Here is a 26,402-nt window from a genome sequence, read left to right as displayed (position 1 = left end):
ATGCTATTTTGGTCTGCATCAGCCTATAGTGTTCAAGCAGTAGGCAAATACTGCAATTTGACTTGACTACCTGAAGTGCTGCTCTTCCAACCAGTGTGCTGTTCCTCTATTGTACTCGCAGGTCTTTAAATTGATTATCTCTGCAGCTCAGTTGATGCTCACCACTGGGATTACTGGTCACCTTCTTGCACTGGCACTTTCCCACCTGGCCTGCTGCTGACCAGCTGGACTTAAGGTGTTAAAGTTTGTTCTATGTTGTCTGCCTGTCTTTGTAGCCTACCTGCATTTACTGTAGTATGTGTTATCTGTTGTCTGCCCGTCTGTATAGGCTACTTGCACAGGACCAGATCTCTGTCACGGTGTCACCTGTGTGTGTGTGTGTGTGTGTGTGTGTGTGTGTGTGTGTGTGTGTGTGTGTGTGTGTGTGTGTGTGTGTGTGTGTGTGTGTGTGTGTGTGTGTGTGTGTGTGTGTGTGTGTGTGTGTGTGTGTGTGTGTGTGTGTGTGTGTAGCCTATACATTAATAAATGTATAGGCTACACTCATACTGTTCATATGCTGTTGTGTGCAACTTGAAGAGAGACTGAAGTCTAATGGTAGGCCTACTCATTGTAGGCCTACTGAGTATGGGTAAGGCTTTCTTATTCTATTCTATTCTATTCTATTCTATTCTATTAGTAATATACAATCTATGATTCTAATCTTATGTATTCTATTCACCGACCTGTATTGGCCTAGGCCTACCTCTATTCTGCGTCTTTGATGAATTTATATCTAGGCTACGTAGCCTATTAGGCTGGTTAGGTTTGTACTTGCAAATTATTAGTTACTGCTTGCTACAGTAACCCACCAGAAAGAAGATACAGTGTGGGCGGTTTTCTATTATATTATGGGTTGACCAGGGAACATGCTTGAACACCCTTGTGGGTTCGCCTTTAAAACTCTCCACCATTTACAGAGCAATTCAGCTTGGAAAGTCCCGCCTTCAATACGACGTTCCTGGTTTCTATTGGATTGAAAGCTGTCTGTCTTCTCACTTGGGCAGGCATACCGTTGTACAATCAGACTGGCGTTTGCGGCGATGTTCCTGTCAACAGCTCTGCATTTTTCGGCTTCTCCGACGTCCCACTAGTTATTCCAAAGGCGAGTACAACTAGATGTGTCTTGTTTGTGCAATGTTTTAGCAGATAGTCTATATCTGCTTACTCAAGGGCTGCAATATTTCACCTCTGGTCATTAACGTATAGGCTATGCTAAAGATGGACGAAGAGGCAAATGTCAAAGTGCACACAGTCGAGTTGTCACATTAGATGGGGAGCAGTTATGTGTAACTTCCTTCTTGTTATTATTCCCTTTACGCTTGAGTTAATTGTGTTAAGATTAAGTTTCAAGAGAATGCGTTAATTATAGATATCTAAGGGTTTAAAAAATTGTGTAGCTCAAGCCTCAAACAAGTGGACGACATTCTGTCGTGACAGCCTTGAAACTCACATCAGGAGCACACAGTTATGCTTCTCTTGAGTATGGCGAGGCAGGCTCTCATCTGTGGAACACCGTGTTCTGTTTGCATCAATACATTGCATTACACTGCATAGCATGCTGTTTTGTCCAAAGGGATTTTAAGAAAGAACATAAACGATCTACAAATAAAGAGAAACGGCGTAAACAACAAAAAGACTAGGCTATGCATTGATGAAGTGTGTGCTTGTTGCTCCTTTCTGTTCATTACTGGCCGGCTATAACATGCCTCTACTCATGTTAACCCTGAAGTGTCTGTTTTATTTGTAGTTGTTTGTTTGTTTTGTGTCTTTTGTATCTTATTTTATTTATTATCTATGGGCAGTCATGGGTAAGCGGTTAGGGTGTCAGACTTGTAGCCCAGAGGTTGTTGGTTCGACACCTGACCTGCCAGGTTAGTGGGGGGACTAATTATTAGTGCTCTACCCCATCCTCGTCCTGGACTGAGGTACCTTGAGCTTAATACTGGGTGAGACATAAATGCAGTTTCTTTGTGTAGGCCTACAGTGTGTGCTGTGGAGTGCTGTGTCACAATGACAATGGGAGTTTCCAAGGTGGGCTTTGACTTTTGCTCTTCACTTATTTTTTCAGATGTCTAAGTACAAACTGTTCCTGCTGAGACACGGGGAGGGGGCCTGGAACAAGGAGAACCGCTTCTGCAGCTGGGTGGACCAGAAGCTGAGCGAGGGTGGCGTGCTGGAGGCCCAGGAGTGCGGACGTCTCCTCAAGGAGCAGGGCTACAAGTTCGACCGCGTCTTCACCTCCATACTCAGCCGCTCCGTCCACACCGCCTGGCTGGTGCTGGAGGCCATGGGCCAGGAGTGGGTCACCGTCACCAAGTCCTGGCGGCTGAACGAGCGCCACTACGGGGCCCTGATCGGGCTCAACCGCGCCGAGATGGCCCTCAACCACGGCGAGGAGCAGGTGAAGCTGTGGAGGAGGAGCTACGACATCACCCCGCCGCCCATCGACGAGTCGCACCCGTACTTCGCCGAGATCTATAACGACCGGCGGTACGACACGTGCGACGTGCCCAAGGATCAGCTGCCGAGGTCAGAGAGCCTGAAGGAGGTTCTGGACCGGCTCCTGCCCTACTGGAACCAGGTCATCGTCCCAGAGATCAAGAGCGGACACACCGTGCTCATATCGGCCCACGGGAACAGCTGCAGAGCGCTACTCAAACATCTAGAAAGTAGGTGAAGTTGCGACTCTACACATCATTACATTACACTACATTAGGTGACTTCCTCAAAGGTGCTTCAGCCATGGATGAAGGTGTAGGGATATTCTTTCCTCCTATTGGTCAGGATTGGATTCAAACCACCACGACTATACATCAGCTGGGTGGTGCCTCACAGTGGGACAGTGCTAGTACAGAGAATATAGGATCTTTGGTACTAGGGCGGACCTTGGGCCGGCATCCGGATTTGAGCCACAACCTTTTAAACATTTATAAGACGTAAAGACACTGACTGAAGTTTTGATGTTCATTTCATCTTCTTCTTTTACCTAGAAAGTAGGCTTGGCTTTATGCACCCTTTTCAGGAAGTGATCAGAAAGTACAGTAACTAGATGACAACATTCAGGAACACCAGCCCATGGCATTGAAACATGACATTCACCCTTCAGTTAGAACTTGCCCAAGTACCCAGAGGAAATAATGTTCAAGAAAACCAGCCAAAGACATTAAAACGTGTTTTAAGTTCCTGAATTGGCATTTGCATTCGCCAGTCTTTGCTGAAAAGACTCAACTACAGCATAGCAACATTGTTATGACATTACTGAGAGCCGTAGCCTCTTACTGCTGATGGGGTCGCTGGTGGGCCTATTCACTATTTGCTGAAAATACTGAACTACATCATAACAACATTGCTATAACAGTACAGAGAGCCTTAAGTAACAGATTAAGACATAGCTACTACAATTTTGGTGACTGTGCTAAGGGGTTAACTCCTTAGCGCAGCACTATGGCTCTCTGTAATGTCATAGCAATGTTGGTATGATGTAGTTAAGCATTTTCAGCAAGTGAATAGGGTCGCCGGCGACCCCTACTGCAGTAAGAGGCTACGTAACACATCGAGACTTGGTCATTACAATTTTGTTGACAGTGAAGTTGTAACATTGGCACAAACTTTGTAAGTATGCTTGCCTTCACTCGCCTATTTTCTGGAAGTATTCAGAAAGATGTTCCCCAACTACATGTGCAAGGATTAGATGAGATACCTACATCCAGGAACATCACTTCAGGCCAATGAAACAGACATGTTTTAAGTTCCTGAAATTGGCAGTCATACCCCCATCAGAAAGGGCAGTGGGTTAAGGTTACCCTTGCTTAAAGAGGAGTCTCATCATGCACTCTGACCTTTTAACAAGGCAAGGGCTGTGCAGAAGTTTCCAGTCAGAGCCCTGCTACTGTACAGCTTAAGGATACTGTATACTGAATGTACAGTATGGGACACTGTGGTGAATAGTCATTTTTTCGGTGTGATATTTATTTCTGTGAAGAAACACAGGTCAGGTGCTTTTAGCTGTATTGTAAGCATATGAACCATTTTTCACTTTAGCTGCACTGCATGTTTATCCTTTAGTGTAGAAGGTTCCTTCAGTTCTGGTCTTATGTTAAGGAACAACAAAGCTAGAATATACGTATATTTGGAACATTACAGCTGAATTTAGACCACACCTCTCCTCCCATAACAAAAAGAAGTTGCTCAGTTGCTTTGAACCAGACTCTTTTAACTAACAAGATCTGGATGAAAAACCAACCCAAATAGTGTTGTATAAAGCTATAATAGCGTAACATATTAAGCACTTTGTGCTTTAATGTTTTGAGCCACTATATATATGCATAATTTAATGAATTAATGAATCATTTCTGTTGTATTGATGAGAGAAGCTGGAGCTTTTTTTTGGAGCAAACGCCTGACTATTGTCTCAATGTTAACAACATCTTCCTCAGAGTCTAAACATCAATGCTGTCGATGTTAGTCGGGTGTTTGTACCTTATAAACAGTAAAAAAAAATAGTTGCCGTGCACTCCATATTTTCTCTTCAATTGATGTGCGCAGAGTCCCAATTTAACTTCTGTTGTATCTTTGCAGACATATCAGAGAAGGAAATCGTCAATGTGACGTTACCCACTGGGATTCCCGTGCTGCTGGAGCTGGACGAAGATCTGAAGCCTGTGAAGCCACGCCAGCTTCTGGGAGACCAGGAGAAGATTAAGGCAGCTATCAAGAAAGTGGAAGATCAGGGCAAGGTCAACAAGCCCAGCAAGTAAGGCCAAGGAAGAGCACGGAGAACCACCATCACAGCCATGTTCAGCTGTCCCATGTCAGGCTGTTATTTGCTAGATAAAACCAGAAAAAGGTAATTCGTTTGTTATTACAATTACTAGTTAGTTACTACAAAAGGGAAACAACATAATACAGTGTAGTTTCAGAGTTTGTCTGTGAATTGCAAAAGGGAAGTTCATTTTCAAGAATTGAGTTGCGAGAGAGTGTTGCCTCAAAACAGTATATCATCCAATGATTAAGTAGTTCTAATGCAAGACAGGGTTGCCACGACCTGCCCAAAATATTTAGTTCCTTTATTCACACCCACACCTTTTTTGTAATAACCAAACACCATCTACAACACATCGTTCTGTCAATAGCTCAGTCTGTTGTTTGTACATGTAGCCTCATCAATCTGTTGTTGTGCCATGTGGTAGACTTAGTTTCTGACTTGCCTTTCTTGAAGTCTCAAAAGCAAATAATTGAAACATGAAAGCACTCTTATTACACTGTTAAACATTGCAAGCCAGTTAAACGTAAAAAGATAAGTTGTCCTGCTGCCTTAAGTTTGTAAGTTAACTGAACTTGAGGCTTGACTGAACTCGAGGCTTTCTCAAGTTGAGTTAACTTAAAAACTTAAGGCAGAAGGGCAACTTACGTTTTTACGTTTAACTGGCTGCAATGTTTTACAGCGTATTTTCATATACTGTACTGTACTGTATTGTACTTAAACACATTTCGATCTTCCTAGAATCGTGTGATGATAAGGGAACTGCTCTTCTGGGAAAGGAAACAGGAAGTGAGATAAGGTGAGGGGACAAAGTGGAAGTCGCCTAAATGAACATTTGGGTGGGTGACGTACAAATGTAGATGAGCAGAGACCAGAGGTGCCTTAGGTTTGGATCGGAAAGAAACCATGACGTATCTTGTACTGTAGGCGTATTGTCGTGTGTGGGTCAGAAAGAAACTCCTATCTGTTACACTTAAATGTCATCTTTGGATGACATACCTCTAACTGTTAACGCTTTTAAATCTGTTGTCTGTTGCGCTTTTTTGTATTTTTGGATGAGAGAGAAACAACTAGTCTTTTGTCAAGGTCTAGATGCTATATTCAGATCAGAGAGAAGCTACTAGTTGTTACTCTTTGTCAAATTGAGATCAGAGAGAAATCTCTTTGTTGAACCTATTTGTTCTGCTAGTTGGTCAGCTGATAACCATACATGTGGACAATACACAATTCTGCTAGTCCACGACATGAATGATGAGAATGAGAATTGGTTTGGTGATGAAAAAAGGACGGGTACAATACCTACTGCTTCTAGACCATGATCCAAACCATAGAACAGGTAGTTTCACTGTTGGGTTGTCAAGGCATTGGTAAAAAGAAATAATTTTAATTATTTATAGAAAATTAACACACACATGAAAATGATTACATGCATTGCAAGAGAGGATGAGTAGCCGAAAACATCTGACTGAGTCTTACAAGTGAGAGTAGGAAAAAACCTACTCCTCTTTTAGTTGATAGACTTGTCAAGTTGAATATCGAATGAACGTCTGTGCCCCTTAACACTCACATTGTCTAACATTTTATACAAAGTGAATAGATAAGTAGGAACCTTGTATTTGGACTGAAACATTATTACCTCATGGGGTTAGATGGATGGGTAATTCATTCCAAGCTGTGTGATGAGTCTATTTACATATTTCCTGCATGATGAATGAAAACATTAGAGCCACAGACACCTTCCTCCCTGTAATACATGCAGAAACAAATTCAACCTCACCTTCTCTGGGTAAATAAAACTCAGAAATGAGAGTTGGTAGAGTTGATATAATGACACTGAAGCACTAATGCAAGCTCCTATGTTTGGTATCTTCAGTTTTTATTCTATTCAGGAGATCTTATTCAACATGACTGGCCTTGCTGTAATGTTACTGCAAATTAGCCACTTTTTTTAAGTATTTATTTTCTCAGGAGCGTATGTTTGTGTGTTAAATCCAGAAGTTTGTAAATTGTATGAGGTTGCGTAACAAAGCTGGTGTTCTTTCATTTGGATATCACAGCGTGATGTACCAGGGAAACCTAGCTCAACTTTAAAATAAACTAAGCTTGGTTTCAGGATCTCACAATATGAAAAAGGCCTTTTAAATTATTCATTATGTCCAGAAACCACTCCAGTGACACCAGCTTTACTTTTAGTATGAGACTGGATATTAGGCCCATTATTCAAATGATTTTTTTCAGTGTTTTGTCTGTTTGTGAAATGTTTGTTACCAGAAATTGTTTATATGCACTGTATATGTTGTATTTGTTGCACCATGCCACTGAAGAAAAGTGTTTCTTGATATTTATAGAAATATTTAAAGCGCTTTGTTACTGTATTGAAAGTCAAGTTAAGCTACTGTGTGTACCATTCGTAAAGTATGCAAGCACAAAAACCTGCTTCTATTTAAATCTCAATTTGACCGCAACGGACTGATGATACCATCAGTTCATCACTGTGTACCTGTGTAGGTAATGTATATTTTGCTTAATTTCTTTCTCTGAGTTCCCTGTTTGTGTAACTCCAAGAGGAGCTGGGATTTTGTGCTACCTTTGTTGTCCCAAAATGATTGTCCACTCCTTATTTACATATACAGTTAAACTGTAATGATGGCTGGAAGCTTGGTCCTTTCATTTACCCTCCGAAAGTGGACTGATTGCATGCAAGGAACCTGTAAATAAATGGCTCATAATCACATGTGTCTGTGTAAGATGTGTTAATTGACTGAGGTGATGGTCTGTGTTGAAGCAACAGTAATACCTACCTTTTGCCTTCTGTGAGCCCTACTTACATAAGCAGGGTTAGTGCCTATGGTGATTGACAGAATTAATTTAGAAATGCATTTTAAACATTGTTCTTCACATCATTCTACTTAGTGATGGAGGTGATTAAAGGTGAAACTGCTGCAGAGCTAAACATTTATGGCTCCTTTTACAAAAAGTAAAAATATTTAGTCATTTTTAAGTTCAGTGAAACCATTCATTTTTAAATGTATAGAAGTCATTCAAAAATATCCTACAAGGAACACAAGGCTGGGTGTTTAATCAAACATCTTCTACTTTGTATTACAGTAAGATAACCCAAACTCCGCCCACCCAATGCAAAGGAGTGTGCTTAAGTTTGGTGTCCTAAGGGGCAGTTGTCCCCCCCTTTTTATCTTTCTGAGGCATTTGGTGACGTCTTGCATGACATGTGCGCTAATGCCATCTACAGTGCCAATGGATCTCCATTCATTCTCAACCGTAACGGTGCATACACACCGCAAGCGCGGATGTCCACTTAACGTCCACTGAACGTGTCAGGCATCAGTCCAAAACGGTTAGAATACATGAAAACAGATCATGCCTTGCACACAGGAGCGCGATGTAAGCGTAGGGCATGTCCGGCCTGAACGGACATGTCCGCGATGCTCCTTGAAAATAGAACTCGAGTCTATTTTCCTGCGCGGACGTCCGCGATCAATGAGCGGCTTCCATTGAAAATGAATGGCTGCTGCCTGCGGATAGAACGTGGACGCTGACTGTGCAGTGTGAAAGGCAGCCTGCGAACCTCTCGGACTCACAATGCTCCTGGACACGTTAAGCGAACGTGAATAGCTTGGTGTGTATGTACCGTAAGACTCCAAAGGTCTCCTAACTGAAGGCCTCCTAAAGGGGCGTTCACCTGTCATCCCATGGATCCAGGAAAGCATGGGCTTCAAGTATCTTTCTCTAATAGAAGAGTTTGGTTTAACCCTTAGAGCAGTGTTTCCCAACCAGGCGGTACGTGTACCACTAGGGGTAGGCGAGCACACTGCAGAGGGTACTTGGAAAAATGTAATTTTAACAAATGTATGGAGCATAATCACACTGGAGTCGAAAAAACAATGTAAAACACGAGTTAGGGGGTACTCATGGCACAACGACAAGGCTTGGGGGGTGAGACAAAAAAGGTTACGCCATAGAGGAGTAAGGATTTTCCTCCAGTTTTTCCATAATTTTACTTGAACATTCTACAGCTGCCAAGCACCCACTGTACCCAGTCTTTGACAACCAGAGAGGCCTGCTCAGCTACAGACTGCGCGCCATCTCCTGCAGCAAGACAGACAGGCAACGGAAGTCTTTTGTACCCAGGGCCATCCAGCTATGTGTGTGTGTGTGTGTGTGTGTGTAGAGTGACACAGCCCAGCGGGCGACTTGTGTCACCCCCCCACCTTTTTTTTCCTCCAAGGAATACAATGGACATTGTACTAGGCAGAGAGACTACTGACACCCCTGGACACTTTATTGGTCACTTTGTCTTGGCTTCTATGTGCCACTCAGCTAAGGAACATGTGACACTGTATAATTTGGTGTGTGTGTGTGTGTGTGTGTGTGTGTGTGAGAGAGAGAGAGAGAGAGAGAGAGAGAGAGAGAGATATGCCTTGGCTAAATGTATGTACTGTAACAGTGAGCTGTATATGGTTATATTTTATGTGTATGTATGTGTGTAATGTCTCGTTTTTGTATTTACAAAGCGGATTCCAAAAAAGTTGGGACACTTTGTAATTTGTGAATAAAATCAAAATGCTGGCATTTTCAAAACATTCAATATGTTAACAAGGTAGAACATTATGCACAGACAACATATCAGTTGTTAAAGTCAAGCAGAATTATTGTTTTGAGGTAATTATGTGATCATTTAAAATTTCACCCTTGCAACAAATCCCAAAAAAGTTGGGACAGGGCCAATAAAATGCTTTTTATGTTGGATAAGACTAAACACAACACAAGGGATGAGACTGAACAGTTAGATACTTTGACTGATGGCATAATTTTATTCAAAAAATTGATATTTTGATGTGCGAGACATGATTTCAGCAGCTCAACTGATATGTGTGTTTTTCAACTTGTTTACCTTTTTGTTATGCTTAATATGTGGCATATCCTGACTGCAAGAAAACAATTTTGTGACCTGATTACTCTAATGATGGACCACACTGTTGGAACATAGTAGAGATTGAAATTTGCCACCTTTATGGGGCAATATCTAAAGGCGGTGCTCCAAAATATAATGCCTTGGTAGCTATGTTTGCTGTTTGTAGTCTGTATGTATCAGTCAACATTCATTTTAATGCTCTACATGAGTAAGAAGACCCTAACCAAGTCACCTCTGCACCCCCTTACCATCATATATGCTGTCTTTCAGACTGACCACTAAATCAAGCTGAAGTATTCATTTTCTATATAACCTGGAGGGTGCATGACTCCATAATTTTCAAAATGGATTAAATATTTACCATTCTGTAATCAGAGGACAGTTTCACATGTCTCCTAGGTCCATAGAATGAGCTTTTCCGCACGCAACACTGTTTAATGTCTGCATCATGTGCATTAATCAAGTGTTGTGTCTATGGTCATTTTTTCGAGAGCTGTCATTGTTGGAGTCTCATAGTTTGCTTATTGACCACGAGTATGTCATGATCTCATAACTCGTGCAATGATTACACAGAACTCTATATTACGGAAGTAGGCCTTATATGCCTGCAATTTTGATAATTCAATATTTCTGTGTAATAGATAAGTAATTAGTCCCTCAAAATCTTCGCCGCTGAGTGCCATAGCCTCTATGTGATGGTATTTTATTTGTGCATTCATGTTGGCAGTCAATATAGTTCCTTTTAAAATATTCTTCCATGTGTAATTTTTAGAATTATCCAACTATTACAACATGTTTTGGCCCTGTCCCAACTTTTTTGAGATTTGTTGCATGGGCCAAATTTCAAATGATCACATAATTACCTCAAAACAATAATTCTGCTCAACTTTAACAACTGATATGTTGTCTGTACATAATGCTCCACCTTATTAACATATTAGATGTTTTAAAAGTGCCAGCATTTTGATTTTATTCACAAAATACAAAGTGTCCCAACTTTTTTGGAATCCGCTTTGTATGTATGTGTGTATGCTACTTGATAGGCCTACCTTATTTTCCCCCTGGGATCAATAAATGATACTCTACTCTACTCTACTCTACTCTACTCATGGGTTAAAAATCCTGCAAAGTCCTTGTGATATAGTGAGAATTCAACATTTGCCAACAGTCTTATTGTATTTACAGTATGTGATGGTACTGGGCAGTTTTTCTAGTTTGTGGACAAACACTAATAATTGCACTACACTGTAGGGGGGGGGAAGTGGGTGAGGGAGTGAATGAACTACAGCATACTGCATCTTTCACACCATAAATAAAGTAAGGTTATTTATTACTTCATGGTCACTGTCTCTGTGACCAATTTACCAGTACCATCGTGGACAAGAGTGTCACCTAGATGACAAGTGGTGTAATTTAATTAATCCTACAGGTAGCCCATCTCTTCCCCATGGGCCAAAACACATGGGGGGGGGGGGGGGGGGGGGGGGGGGGGGGGGGGGGGGGGGGGGGGGGGGGGGGGGGGGGGCTTTGAGGGACAAATTTGGCCCGTGGGTCCACAATTGACTAGCTCTGATAGTATTTGGGCCATAATATTGTGGGAGAGCTATTTAGTGATGTGCTGTGTTCTTCAACTAATGGGCCTACTGGAAAGTGCATTGTGTATTTTTCCGATACATGTTCTGATATTTAGGAAGGCAGTATCCACCAGCTGTCACATTTGTTCACAGGTTTTGGTTTTGCAACATTGTATGCATCCATTGTGTACAAGATGGTGATATAAAAAAACATTCCTTTCCTTGTGTAGGTTTATACAGTACTCTATTGCACTGTAGTCGAATGATCGTCTTTCATCCCAAATTCAACATGAAATAAGTTTGCCTGAAGGCACATGTTGAAGAGCTTGTATTTACTGTATGCAGTTTGAAATGGAGTCTTGTTGTTAAATAAACATTTAATCACACTTGGATGACTTTCACATGGCAAAGAGTATTACTTTCAGTCTTAGGTGCTGTTTCCACGTAGCAGGATATATTTTTAGCAGGGTATTTTTTTCTCCTGCTACGTGGAAACACAACATGTGGATAAAAAAAATCCTCCATTGTAACAAATGCGTTTCAGACCCCTAAACAGGATATTTTTTTCTCCTGCTATTTTTTTCTCCTGCACCTGGATTTTTAAATATCTGCTACGTGGAAACGGAAGGCCAAAACCAATGCAAAACCAATAGAAGCAGGAGAAAAAAATATCCACATATAAAAATATCCAGCTACGTGGAAACGGCACCTTAACCAGCACAAAGCTTTTTGTCGACTTTGAACATGTGAACTAAATCAGCAAAATCTGTTTGATCATCTTAGATGACCACATAGAAGGGAAATTCAACACTCACTAATCAACATACCATGGAAGCTGGTAGTAGACAAATAAACAAGTGTTTTTTTAATCAATGCCAGGCAAATGTTTTAGTCTTGCAAAAAAAAGTTAAACCATGCATCTTCAAATCCCAGGTGCTCCTATTGCTCCAATGATGTGGCCTATGTAGGCCTACAGAACGTATTGTTTGTCAATAAAGCCTTTATTATGAGTGTAGGCGGGCCTTTCTGGTCTCCAATGTGCTCCTGTGATTTCGAATAAATGCTTTACAATGTAGCCTATATTTGTTCAGATGAGCACGTGTACCACCTGCATCAATATTACCTTGTAATATTTTTTTAATACCTGTAATATTAGGCATATAGTCTGTATTTTTCTCAGATTGCATTACTTCTATGGGTTCTCTTCACAGCATAGCAAAAGGGAACGTCGACAATGCTGTAGCAGGGTTCCCACACCTTTTTCAAGAACAAATTCAAGCACTTTTCATGCACCTTAAAGCACCATTTTTTGTTTTGTTTTCCAGCACCTTAAATAGGTCGCGGGAAGGGGGTGTGGGGGTCCTCTCCCAGAAAATGTTGTGTTTTTAAGATGCAATCTCCTGCATATTTTCGGGTGTCGAATGGCAAATCCCATCTGACATCTCACTCACTCAGATTTTTGATGTATCTGAACAATTTATTTCTATTATTTGGCTCACTGAGTTTGACTTGATACACAATTCAAGCATTTTCACAACCTTGAAAACACTTAATTGAAAGTCAAGCATTTTCAAGTAATTCAAGCACCAGTGGGAACCCTGTAACTGCATCAGTCAAGTTGGGAGCAGGCTTGTGGTAGGATGACAGACGGATGTGCCTAGTTGCGTAACTGTTTGATCTCACCTCACCCCAAATTGACAAAAGGAAGACGCGCGCTTGCATTAACTGTAGGCTATTCTATCGTTTCCACTAGGCCTACATCTCTTTGAATATATGAACTTCCTTAGGAAATGTAGACTTATTAATATTTTATAAAGTAATGCTTGCGATTGCGCAACTCGACAAAATGTGTATAGGTGATGATTTGAACGTTGGTTTACCAATTCCCAATCGCCAATTTCCAATAAATTACCAATCGCGTAAATAATGAAAGGCCTAATAGTCAAGGAAACTGTTCGAACATCTGGGCTGAAGTCTTGCAGCTACTGTACACGCCTACACGTGCTGTGGTGAGGCTTGAGTGGATGTCTGCCTGACTGCCAGGAGAGAGGAATCAATAAACAAAACCGTGATTAGACATTATATGAATGGGAGTGGCCAAAATAGCAGCTTCTTATGGAGGACCTGCAATCTTGCGCACTCACTCTCTCGGTAGAGGGAATCAAGGTCAGCGACTTTACAGGAAAGGTAAGCAACTTCAACAAATCCAAATCTAGAATCTCAAAGTGCCATTGTTGTGAGAATGCAATTCGAACAACTCCTTTCATGGCTGATGTTCCTTGTGGCTGCCTTGCCTATGTATATTAAAAATGATTAACGATGATGATAGATGCTGAGATTGTTCAAAGTAGCCAAAAGTAAGTAAAGGTTTACTGTTGCAAAACCTATTGCTCACTCGCTGCCACTGCTCATTCATAGATGAAAATTGAAAGATGGGTGAGGATGGTGGGGGTATGCTGAATGTAGGGCCTACACAATAACCCTGATATGGGTCAGTGCCAGTGGTGTAAGCTTTGGTTATGCCTCTGGACTTGTGGCTTTTAGATAGCAGCAGACCCTAGTTGGGGCGACCTTCTCTGTCAGGTCACAGGCCATTCTGCTCAGGTGAAGATACCATACTAGCCAGCAGGCTGTGCATGCTCTGAGCTGGCCCCTCCTAAAGTAAATTATTGGGAGTGGTAAAATGTATTGTTACTAAAGCAAGCCTTCCATTGACAACTTAGTTGACTAACTTTGACAAGTTAGTTGTCCTGTAGGCTATCTGCAACTGGAATGTGGCGATGTGTGTCTGTGAAATGAAAGTTGGGTGTATCCTTTTATTGCTACAAAGTGGGGTCTGGATGTCAGGCAGAACACAAAAAGCAGACTTTTGAGGTCACTGTTCCTTGTGCTTACAGAAAATCTAACTGTTTAAAGGAAGGTAAGTGGCTCTCTTCTCTTTCTGCAAAACGGTCATGTCTGTGGTGAATTCCGAGGGCTGTGAAATACTCTGCTCAAAGAAACACATAGCCATAATATGACCTTTTATACTTAAGCAAATTACAGTTACTGAAAGCAGTTAGAAGCTGGAACCTTGATTTCCATGTTTACTGCCTGGGATTTCCTTCGCCTGTGTGGTGAGGAGTTTATAGATACTTTTCAAACACTCTACCATAAAATGCTGCAGCACACCATCTCACTGGATGGACTGTATGGCTCTGTGTTGGCCAGGATTACACTGCCTAATTTCACTGAACATGCTGTGTGACATACATGAAACAGGCATGTGTGTGTGTGTGTGTGTGTGTGTGTGTGTGTGTGTGTTAGCCTAGCGCAGCCAGACCCGTACAGCAAAAAGCTGTACCAGGGTCTAGGAGAGCTGGGCAGCAGTGTGGGCGGGATAAACGGTTGCTTCAGCACTCAACGTCACGCAATTGGATGGCAAACAACCAATCCCCACACACTTCTGTGTAACGTCACAGCTGTCTCGTACAGGCGACACGCCCCTTTGTAATTGAAGCGGCAATTTCGAGCCGTCGTAGCAGTGAATTCGTGTGATGACCACAGCCACAAACAAGTTTCCTAATAAATCGTGTTTTCACTTATACAGTTCAAAAATGCATCGTTTTCAACCACATGGCCCTCCTTGATCAATCAGCGAAATGTCGAGCAATTTGGGGCTTGTTAAATGGTTATATTTATGATTGTTGTCAACATGGCATGTTCGGTGTTAGCTAGCTAGCTGTATACCCATATCTAATACATGGCTAGCCGCTAGGTCGGTAGACCAGGTGTCATTCCCATCTATTTAGTAAGCGACTTACAGACTTTCAAAGCTCCCAAATGTCTCGTTTTTAATGACATGGATCTTATTAGAATTTGGGGCAGGCATATAATACAAGGCTGGATACCTAGCTCTGCTATTGACGACAGGTTAGCCACTAGCGAGGGCCTCTTTGTAGGTGAAGCAGCAACTTCCAGCCGTCGTAGCAGTGAATTCGTGTGATGACCACAGCCACAAACAAGTTTCCTAATAAATCGTGTTTTCACTTATACAGTTCAAAAATGCCTCGTTTTCAACCACATGACCCTCCTTGATCAATCGGCAAAATGTCGAGCAATTTGGGGCTTGTTAAATGGTTATATTTATGATTGTTGTCAACATGGCATGTTCGGCGTTAGCTAGCCAGCTACCCATAACTTTCCCGGATTGTCGCTCCCAACGCAGGACGCTCCCCGGTCAGCTCGCTCCCCCTAGCCAGACTATCGATCCCACCGCCATATAACGGAGCTAGTTATCTTTTTGATGTTAGTTTGTTGTTTCTAACCCTAGTTTTTTTTCTAAGACTAACCCTAACCTGGATACCTAGGTCTGTGTTGTTGACGACAGGTTAGCTAGCCACTAGCTTGGTAGACTCGGTGTCATTCCCATCTATTTAGTAAGCTACTCAAAGACTTCCAAAGCTCCCAAATGTCTCGTTTTTAATGGCATGTCGCATGTGTCTTGTTAGAAATTGGGGCAGCAATTTTATTCTACACCTACAGTAGTGGTCTGATAATAACGTGTGACTATCTGGTTCTGTAAAATGCTCAACTTAGCTTACCGAGCTAGTTTAAAACATCGAATGATCAAATGGTAATGTGTTGAGATCTATTTGTGCCCCATAAGTTCATGGTGTATTATTACATCAATCCATGTCAGCCACGAAATGTATTATCATCCAGGCTTTTTAAATTAAGTAAACACTTTCGTGCTGTACGTAGCACGGACGGACACCATGCTTCTTCTTAGAAAGTTTCCTGTTTACTAGGTAGCCCGGCCCCCCTCGCGATTTGATTGGCCCTGTCATCGGATAACTTTCAGCCTCGCAAAACGACCGGGGTCCGCTAGACTGCCCCCGGGAGCAAATTCAATTTGCGGTCGCTAGGGGCGTCTAGATTTCTAGGCTATGTGTGTGTGTGTGTGTGTGTGTGTGTGTGTGTGTGTGTGTGTGTGTGTGTGTGTACTGGCAGGTATCCAGGGTGAATTAGTTTAGTGAACATTTAGCTTTAGGGCGTTTTTGATGTACAGTGTATTACATGCTGTTACTTTAGGTTTAGACACAAGGAAATTAAGTAATTTCTTTAATCAAGAGGCCTCATCACATGGATATCAATATTGTATTTACTAATTGGACTCAATTGCTAAAGCAATGTAACATTGAGAGTAAAATAGCTTGACTTTTTGTTTGGTGGACATTCCAGGATATTGGTACATTTCCTGTCCCACCACTTACATTTCAAATGTACATTTCCAAAATATCTGAATTACTATTTTTTGTGAACAATGTACTTGTTATAAGACAAACTGTAAAGTTTGGTGGAAAAATAAGCTCCTTAAATATTATTCAAAAGGCCAAATATCTTTGGAACACCCCAAAAAATGGCCGTTTTCTCTTGTCCCACACATTGGGTTACCAACTCCTTTGCCAAATTTCACAATTAAAATAAGCTCTAAATAAATTACTTCATCTTGTATGTTGTTGATATGCATCTCCTTTACTTATGTAAATAACTTCTTTGGTCTACATTGTATTGCATGTTACAGTTTTTATGCTATGAAGTTGTGCCCACAACATGCGCGCAACCCTGTTACCATAGGGGATTTTACCTGGCAGGGAAAGAGTTAAAAACATTTGCCTACTGTCACAAAGGAAGTTTCATTACAAGGACATTTTCTGCCCACATGGCAAGACCAAGGGTGAATTCTCTAACAATTTTTTAGTTTTTTTTTTTCAAATATGTTTGTCCAAGTTGTGTGCGTCACTCAGTGAACGCAACCCTGTTACTTGTAAGACTAACATTGAGTAGAGTCAAAATTTACTTTATATATTTATTTAACCATGTTTGTCCTTGATCTTGTACACATAAATTAATTTTACAGTTAGCATCTGTTCCTGGGGTAAACCACAACATAGCCTAGATTTGCAACCCTGTTCCTCGCAACCCTGTTACTGTTGTATTTTTATTACATTGATTATTACATTGAAAAAAATATTTGATACCTGAGCTTGACGAATCAAACTTTTTGATAGTATATTACCTGTAGTTAATAAATATATGACAAAAAATTATCAAATTGAAGATCAAATTTTCAGAAATTTTCACCCCTGAAATGTACCAAAATCCTGGAATGTCCCTTGACTTAACTACACTGTAAAACATTGCAGCCAGTTAAACGTAAAAAGGGAAGTTTCCTTGCTGCCTTAAGTATGTACAAGTTAACTTGCTCAGTGATGCAAAATGAATTTCAGTGCAAACTGACAATAAAGTGCTATGTATGGTGTCGTAACTTGAGGCAGCCTCAAGTTGAGTCAAGTCTTGAGTTGAGTGAACTTACAAAGTTAAGGCAGCACTTATGTTATATTCAGCTGGCTGCAATGTTTTACAGCAGTGGTTCTCAGCCTTTTTGAATTAACGCCCCCTGAACCTCATCATAAGCCAGCCAACGCAATAGTATTAATAAACAAAATGTAAAGCCCCACAATGGCAACTAAGTGCCATGCCCTCTCAGCTATATTCTTCTTAACACTAACCCCTAGGGCTCCCCAACACCTTCTTGGGGGCTGTAGAGCCCCCGTTGAGAAACACTAGTTTACTGTGTAAGCTTACTTAACAACAGAGAAACAAGAACATGTTTTCCAGGCAGAAGTCCTAGTGAAGGCCATATTAACTTCGGCCAGGTCAAAATGTCCTTGAGCAAAACACTGAACCCCCACTGCTCAAAGCATACTCCTTAGGGACTTGGCTGAACTACTCGAAACAAATGAGTGATGGGAACTTGAAAAGGTCAAGCATTGAGCGTGTTGCAGAGATACAGTAATGGAGCTTCAAGTGAGTAGCCCATTGCGTTCATACTGTTTAATTACTCTAACCCAAGTTCAGGCTCTGGCCTAAACCATATTTTTTATGGGTATAGTAACTGTAGGCCTATATTTACAGTATATTGCAGACACAATAGAGGATCTTATCTTCTAATTGATTGATGTTCCATGGATATGCTGTATATAGGCCTATCTAAGGGATAGTGCAATGTGAAAACATTTGTTTCCAACATGGTTCATAGTGGTAAAAGAGTCGACACATGGACAAAAAGGCGCAAAACAGTGGGGGTGCTGTGGCGCAGCACGCTAAGCCCCCCCACATTTGGGCTTGCATGCCCACGGGGACCCCGGTTCGAGTCCGGCCGGGGTCATTTCCCAACCCTACCCCATCTCTCTCCACACTCACTTCCTGTCGCACCTTCACTGTCCTATCCGAAATAAAGGCCCAAAAAGCCCATAAAAATATCTTTAAAAAAAATAAAATAAAAAAGAGGCAAAACGGTTAAACGAAGGGTCACCAACAATAATAGAGATATACCGGTAGTGTGGGCCATTGATGGAAATGAATTAAGTTATTCCCAGATTTCTTGACTGCATTATGGTAAATACCTCTGGGAGTAAACCCTTCATCTATTTCTCCCCTAACAGTCTGCACTTGAGGCTGGCAACGTGTGCTTCCTTATATGGATGCACCAGGGCTCACGACAGACGCGAAACAGTCCCATAAAGACTGCAACTGCCTTCACATAGTCCATCCTAATGTTTGGATTCTTCTTACAGATAAAAAAATATTCTGTCATCCCACTTCTAAACATGTGTTTCAGTCTGCTCTGCACAGTCATGGCTGTTCCTGTGCATACATTAGCACATCCTGAGGTAGTATGTCAAGCGCTCTGGACGTGTTAGTGAGATGAGGGATTCCCACTGCATCGGTATTGCGCTTCTGGTCTCCAGCTGTTACTCATGGGCTGTAGGTCTCGGCTGTCAGGTTTGTTTCTGTTAACCTCATAATCGGTTTTATAATGCCGGTGGGATGGTGTAACTTACAGTATAAAGGCGGGGGGAACAATGCAGTGAAGATGATGAACACCTAGGCCTACAGATGAGCTGCTGTGTGTAACACTGTCAGCCTCTCTCAAGCCATGTGGGATAGGTCCTTAAAGGACCAGTTCAGCCAATTTCAACATGCAGTTGTAATGCTCACACTACCCTGGACTTGCCAGTACCTGAGGGTTTTTTTTCTTTCTTGTTCAGCCTTCTCCGAGATCTTGGTCATTGTAATGGGGGCAGCGCTTTGTTTACATTTCAAAAAAACATTTGTATTTATTCCCAAAAACATCCAAAAGGTTATACAACATCAGCAGACAACTAGCAAACAGCGGTACCTTTCTGGAAAATATTTTGAGTAGGCCTATGTTAATTTCTTTAAAAATGTAAACAAACGCTGCCCCCATTAGAATAGCTCATATCTCGGAAAGGGCTTAGCTGAAAAATGTGGCATTACAGGGCACTGACAAGTCAAGGGTAGCCTGAGCAATACAACAGCATATTGAAATTGACTGAACTGGTCCTTTAATATAGAGACATAAGGTTTAAATCATTGAGATGCACATTGAGTCATCAGAGGTTTTTTTGAGTCTTGTATTTACATTACATTACATTACATTTTACTTAGCTGAGGCTTTTATTCAAAGCAACTTAGTTATTTACAGGGTATTGGTTGCAGTCCATGCAGCAATATAGGGTACCTCGCTCAAGGGCTCATACAGGTGCCTCACTCAAGGGCACTTCAGCCATGAATGGAGGTGTAGAGAGAGGTAATGATGGTAGTTGAACCTGAAACCCTCTGATCTTAAGATCACCATCCTAACCATTAGGCCACGGCTGCCCCTATTTAAAACCAAAAATAACCCCAAAAAGGCCCCATCAATTCACACGTTGGGGCATTACACACCACACTTAAAACTATTCAGTATAGTTTAATATATTTAATCATATTTGGTAGTATGTCTTGAGCAAGTGTAGGCTAAGGCTTCCGACTTGAAGGACAAGAGTTTCTCAGACCGTATTTGGTGAGATGGAAGAATGCCAATGAGACAGCGGCTTTTATACTGTGAGACACAGCCCCAGTAGTCTTGTCACTGTTGTTTATTTATTTAGCAGACACCGCTGATCCCCACAAGAAGCAGAGAGAGAGAGAGAGAGAGAGAGAGAGAGAGAGAGAGAGAGAGAGAGAAAGAGAGAGAGAGAGAGAGAGAGAGAGAGAGAGAGAGAGAGAGAGAGAGAGAGAGAGAGAGAGAGAGTCTTATTTGCCAAATTGTAATCTTCCTAATGTGATGATGTGGTTTTGACTTCCGTTGTTAGACAAAATATGACAAATTTAATATGAGGTTTTTCCTAAGACAATGAAGCTGCGCTCTATCACTTTGTATACACTTTCATGGTGATGATTAAATCACTGGCCCATGTGTAGTAGACTCAATTAGCTTGCTTTCATCCTCCCAATATCCAGCCAGCATCAGGAGGTAATCATTGTAATATTGAAGAGCAGTTCATTGAAAAATGGCTGCTATAGTAACATGTGCTGTAGGCCTACGCATATATGAATTCGTTAAGTTTAAATCCCTCACCCATCATAGTCACAAGATACATAGGTATGGTACCTAATGAATCCCCTATGGACCTACTGGTTTAGATAGTATTTTGAGTTTGTTGCTACTATGTTGAAGTACACATTATTATTACAATATCATAATACGTTATAACAGAACAGTCTTGAGTATGCATAAATAGTACTGGGGATGTTATGGTGATGTTTGTAGTATTATGCATACAAGCTCGATACGCCCTGAAGAAGGCCTTTAAGGCTGAAACGGGTAGGCAATTGTAGCCAAATAAACAGTATAAAAAATCGCAACCTTGAGTGCCTCAGAACTTCTCTTCCTGCATACAAGCTTTATAGAAAGTCTTTCCATTTTTTTGTTACTGGTACCAAGGTTTCTGTAGGTAGAGACAAACGTGGTTGCAACACCTTTTCCTCTGCACTGTTAGTTTGGAGAAACAGGATGCAATGGGTGAGGGTATAAGAGTTGTCACTTGTGTATGTTAGACGCTGAGGAAGGCAGAGCGCCAAAATATATTTGTATAGTACATAAAAAAATGATGCTTGGTGCGACCTTTCCTTTTTATTTTGAAGTTACAGATTGGGACATGCTGTACTGGTCCATGTGCCCAAGTTGCCGAATCAGTGACAGATGTGTAGATCAAAAATGTTTTCAGTGCCCCCCTCACATGGAAGTGATTTGTGGGGTGAATTCCAACGGCAACAGAGATCTACAGTAAATTCTATACTGTATTTGTGAAAGTATTTCTGGCTGCAACTGAGCAGTGTTTGTACAGCTGCAAGAAAGGTGCATTTTTTGCAAAAAAAAGAGGATTAGGTCAAGGTATTTGAGTGAACTGTTGTGTTCGTATTAACAGCTTAGACACAGGGAGACCACACAAAGGCCAAAACATGACTAATAACAAAAGATGATCCCACCACCTCTCTCTCTCGCCACTTGAAGTCCCACTTGTCTGGCCTTTAATATGTGCCATGCTGGTTTACTTTTAACAAGTAGGGTGCATAGAGTCTCACTGATCCATATCTTGTTCCACTACACCACTTGGACCAGAGTTTGGATTCACTAAATTGTCACCAGCCACAATGCTGTTTTTTTTCGTCTCTTCCAAAATGTGGTGACAGCTGTCAGTGTCATGTAACTGTCATGATGTGATTGATGAGGTGGATCCTGACTGATGTGATTGATGAAGTTGGTCTGGATTTATGTGCTTGGCAAGAAGTGTGACGGTGTGGTGAAATAGAACGAATTCTGCCTCACCTCACACTTTTCAGCAGGGCATCACTGCAGACATTTGTCATTTGTCTTGACGAGTGATTTATGACAGACACGGACACACACACAAACACACACACGCACACACACACACACACACACACACACACACACACACGCACACACACACACATGCACACACATGCACACACACACAGAAGAGAAGATGGGAAAGTCCTTTTTGAGATACACTATCTGAAGATAAACTATAAACCCTGTCTTGAACTGTGTCATTGCAATGATGTAGTACTGGAGAGGCTTGAGCATTGAGGGAATACTTTTGAACTCTTTTCCCTCAACCTGTCTCAACTTTCAAAATAAAAACATGTAACATGTTGACTCTGCTGCTCACAAGTTACGCTGCCCAACAAAAATATCAACTCCCAAAGGAGGATTCGGATTTAGATTTATGAGTTCTGCCCCCCCTGGGTCCTGAAATGTCAGTACAGATTGCAGAAGAAGTGATGACTCCTCTACTTTTCAAGCCTTCACATACAGTATACACAGAAAATGTTGAGTCACAGGTCTTAGTTGGCTTATATGACTGAAAGGGACCGAGTGTGAAAATGCCCGTAATATCGTTCTTCTTACTATTTGGAAAGTACGTGAACACCAAGAGCTTTTTTCTATTTGCTTTCTTGCTTATTTTTACTTCGATAAGCTTACCTATTGGGAATTCCTATTTTGAAAAGCAACAGCTAGCCTATTCTTCCTGGAGTCTATGCCTTGGGAGCATTCTGGGCAGCATGACAGGCAGGCATTTTGTCTTATTCCCAAGCCAAATGACTGACATGTAGCTAAATGGAACCATTGTATTGTTTTATCTTGTCACCACAGCCCTTCACAATAGATGTTTATAGATGACCATACTAATAAAACAGAAGGGAAGGAATGGAGGATTAGCAGGGGATTAAGACCAGAATGTTTTCACTGTGACTCTGGTATTCTGTATCTGTTTTCCCATGCGGACACCACATAACAGGACAAACATAGCCACAAATATGAGATATAGGCCTATCTTATCTGGTGCTCAGCTGAAAGGTTTGAATTAGTCATTTACAGTTATACGTCATGGGATGTTATTTTATTTTTATTTCATCAACCAACATGCTCTTTGGCTGGCTATGCGACTCCTCCTAGTTGGAAGTGGATCTTATACTCCTATGTGTAATCCTCTTGACTGCATTTCAATCATGCGCCTTGTCATATGAGCATAGCAGCCTCCAGATAACCTTCTGACTTCCTCCTTGTTTTTGTAACGACCTCTGGGATTAGGAGCCATTTTACTGTATGTGCAATGCATCTGTAACAGATGCAGGAGTTCGGTAGTGAGTAAGATGACAGTAAAACCTTCCCTCCTGAAGCCTCCTGATGCGATGAACTATCGGCCTACCATAGACCTTTAGCTGAATCAGTGGTGTTGTAGCGGGGCCCTCATGCTGGAGTGTTGATGTGGTCGGGAGGTCACAAGTTCGAGTCCAAAGTGGCGGACTGTGCAGGAAGACCTTACAGTTACACATCATTTGAGCGTCATGAATGAAATGGTGATATATTTTTATCCCCCCATTTTACTTGTATGTCACACATCAATGCTTTTGATTCATGTCACTATCACCACACTGTACTACACTATCATCATACTACTAACCTGAGAAGTATTCTATTTTGTAAAAAAAGCTGTATTTCATTTTTCATATCCTTTCACATTCAGTCATGGGTAAGCGGTTGGGCAGTCGTGGGTAAGCGGTTAGAGTGTCAGACTTGTAGCCCAAAGGTTGCCGGTTCGACTCCCTATCCGCCAGGTTGGTGGGGGGAGTAATCAAACAGTGCTCTCCCCCATACTCCTCCATGACTGAGGTACCCTGAGCATGATACCGTGCTGCCGCACTGCTCCCCAGGGCTGCCCCTTGCACGGGTGAAGCATAAATGCAATTTCGTCGTGTGCAGCACTTGTGGGCTGTGTCGCAATGACAATTGGAGTTGGAGTTTCCCAATGGGATTTCACTTTCACTTTCACATCCTCTGTGCTCCTGTGCTACCTCACAATCAGTTGTGTCAATGGGAAGGACTTATAGTTCAAGTAATGAAAGCAGATGTAGATGTTTACATTTTATTTATTAAGGTGCAATACATTTTAACATGTCGAAACATGTTAAAATGTTTCGACATGTTATGAATGTTATAAATAAAATGAATAATGAATTATGAATAAAATTTAAACATCCAGGTCTGAAATGCCCCGGCGATACTCCTTTCCTTGCTAAGTATTCTAGTTTGTCATTGGTTGGCATCAGTTTTAAGTCCTAGTCCAGTATTACTGTACATTCTAACAGTATTGGTGGTGCCCCACACCCCACCTTTGTTCATTTATACTCTTTTCCAACTTTGCCTCCCCGGGGTATCTCCAAAATGGCTGTGGCACAGGAGAAGGCTAATTCTGCCACTGACCTGCATTTTATCCCAAACACGATTTGTGATCAATTAATCACCTGGCCCTGTTCTGGGCCGTGGTCTCTGTGAGGAAACAGACCGGTGTAGACTATGAGAAATGAGAGTGTCTGATTCCAAGTTGTGACCTTTTTGAGTCGGGAACACCACTTATTAAAAAATGTGTTGGCTCATGACCAGCCTCAGGCCTTTAAAGGTATTTGTCATCTATTCACCAGGCAATGGAAGAACCCAGTAAATGTATCTATTTATACACTTAGTAATATGTGTGTCTGTTGGCAACATCGTCAGAGTGGTCAGTGTACGGGTCTGTTAGCAACCTGGTCAGTAGCGAGCGACACATGACAACATGCTCATGGATTGTTTTGAATAGCACAAATATATACAGCATACCCACTTCAAAAAATGCTCAAATATACAGTATACCCACCATAAAAAAGTAGACTAAACCACTGGTGGACCTGTTGGCTTGGGCTGAAATAATTCAAACAATTTTTGTCTTTTGGCCCAGGCCCATCTGTTTTCTTTTACTGGGCCTACCCATTTTATTATTATTTCTGACCACACCCCTGCCCTGGGGTGATGAGATGTCGATATATGTATACTGTTTTATTCCACCACACCAACTCAGGTGGCATTTTGCAGTGGAGTTGATATTACATTACAGGAGATATACCTGTAGACGTAGAGGGTAACACAAGATGCTATCAAATATTTAATACGTAGTTCTGCTAAGTGATTTGGGTGCTAGAGAGGGTGGTAAAAAAACCCTGAATTATTCTGTAAGGTTGATGGAACAAAAACTATTTCACAAATCAATTCTGAGTCCACATTCTTTCCAAGTTTCCATGTACATATATAATGTCCACACCATCGTGACATCAGATCTGCATTCCTGGTTATAATAATGTAAGACGAGCTCCCAAAATTGAAGCCTCCTCAGGTACCTCTTTAAGGTGGATGGGGACGACCTTACTCGCTCATAGCAACTACAACAACAGAGAACAGTTTCCATTCTAACAACACTGACTTGCCTTACCAACAACACTGTCCTGTATTTCTTTGGCAATACCTTTGCTATATGCACTTGACTTCTTTGTATCATGGTGCACTCTTGCATAGTACATTTTCAGTGTTAACTTAACACTTGGAGAGTAGGGCCAATTAGAAGAGTGTCAAATTTGACTCTCTATGTGTTTAATTAACACTGCAAAGTGTAATGTGTGTATACTCTGTTCTTCTCAGAATAGTTTTTGCTGTGTCTTTGGATACAAGTTTCTGCTAAGGGAAATACAATGTAAAAATGTGATAGCTCTCTAGACTTCAGTCAAAAATGTACAAATAATATATGGGCGTATTTTATTGAGTTGCTCCATCAAGCGGTTCACAGTTCAGCAGACATGCTGGAGGGGAAAAGAGAATGTTTTGTAATGTTGGTCTATGCCTGGGAATGCAAGTATGGGAACAAAGTAGTTGACACAAGCAAGGCCATAATTTATTTATTTTTTTCTTTCATACCAAATGAATGTCATTATTTAGCCTTCTAGTGAGTTTCTTATTCCTTCTCTTCCTCAAAACACACAGTGCTCAAATAGTTGCTGTGCAAGCATAGAGAATGAATTATGAGGGAAAATAACACTGAAGTATTTTTGGATTGTTGCGATAGTGGTTTCTTTTGATCCATGTGATATTGTTATACTATGTAGTTGTTATTGAGTCAACTGTGAAATGGACAAAGTATTCAGGACTGAACTCCCTGTTGTGAAAACTGACTGGAATGAGTTCCTGATAATGTGATGGGAAAAATGGGGCTGCATGGTTCTCCCATAGTTAGTTGCCTGTTGGTCTTGTTTAAGGAACACTTTTTACAAACACTTACTTGTTAAAGGAACACTTGTGGCAATGTTT

The 26,402-nt window shown here is 41.4% G+C and overlaps 2 protein-coding genes across 2 annotated transcripts in view; both read left to right on the top strand.

Moving 5' to 3' along the window:
* Nucleotides 1-1,025: 1,025 nt before the first annotated feature.
* On the top strand, nt 1,026-7,535 carry bpgm (2,3-bisphosphoglycerate mutase). The gene is made up of 4 exons (XM_063197550.1): nt 1,026-1,141; nt 2,108-2,708; nt 4,618-4,792; nt 5,543-7,535. The coding sequence occupies exons 2-4, from the start codon at nt 2,108-2,110 to the stop codon at nt 5,550-5,552; spliced, it is 786 nt and encodes a 261-aa protein (XP_063053620.1). The 5' UTR covers nt 1,026-1,141; the 3' UTR covers nt 5,553-7,535.
* A 5,880-nt stretch (nt 7,536-13,415) lies between these two features.
* The window catches only part of cald1b (caldesmon 1b), a 39,570-nt gene continuing 26,583 nt past the window's right edge, over nt 13,416-26,402 (top strand). Inside the window, exon 1 of the mRNA XM_063196220.1 lies at nt 13,416-13,495. The gene's annotated coding sequence lies outside the window, so the exon portion shown is untranslated. The remainder of the gene's footprint in view (nt 13,496-26,402) is intronic.

This window comes from Engraulis encrasicolus, chromosome 4 (genome assembly GCF_034702125.1).
Source record: "Engraulis encrasicolus isolate BLACKSEA-1 chromosome 4, IST_EnEncr_1.0, whole genome shotgun sequence".
Taxonomy (NCBI): Eukaryota; Metazoa; Chordata; class Actinopteri; order Clupeiformes; family Engraulidae; genus Engraulis; species Engraulis encrasicolus.
This window is presented reverse-complemented; position numbering and strand designations above follow the sequence as displayed.

Bases quoted from the DNA above. Each gene is read 5' to 3' on its own strand.
- bpgm (XM_063197550.1), top strand. From the start codon at position 2,108: ATGTCTAAGTACAAACTGTTCCTGCTGAGACACGGGGAGGGGGCCTGG. The intron at 2,709-4,617 runs GTAGGTGAAGTT...GTATCTTTGCAG, and splicing joins GCTACTCAAACATCTAGAAA to ACATATCAGAGAAGGAAATC.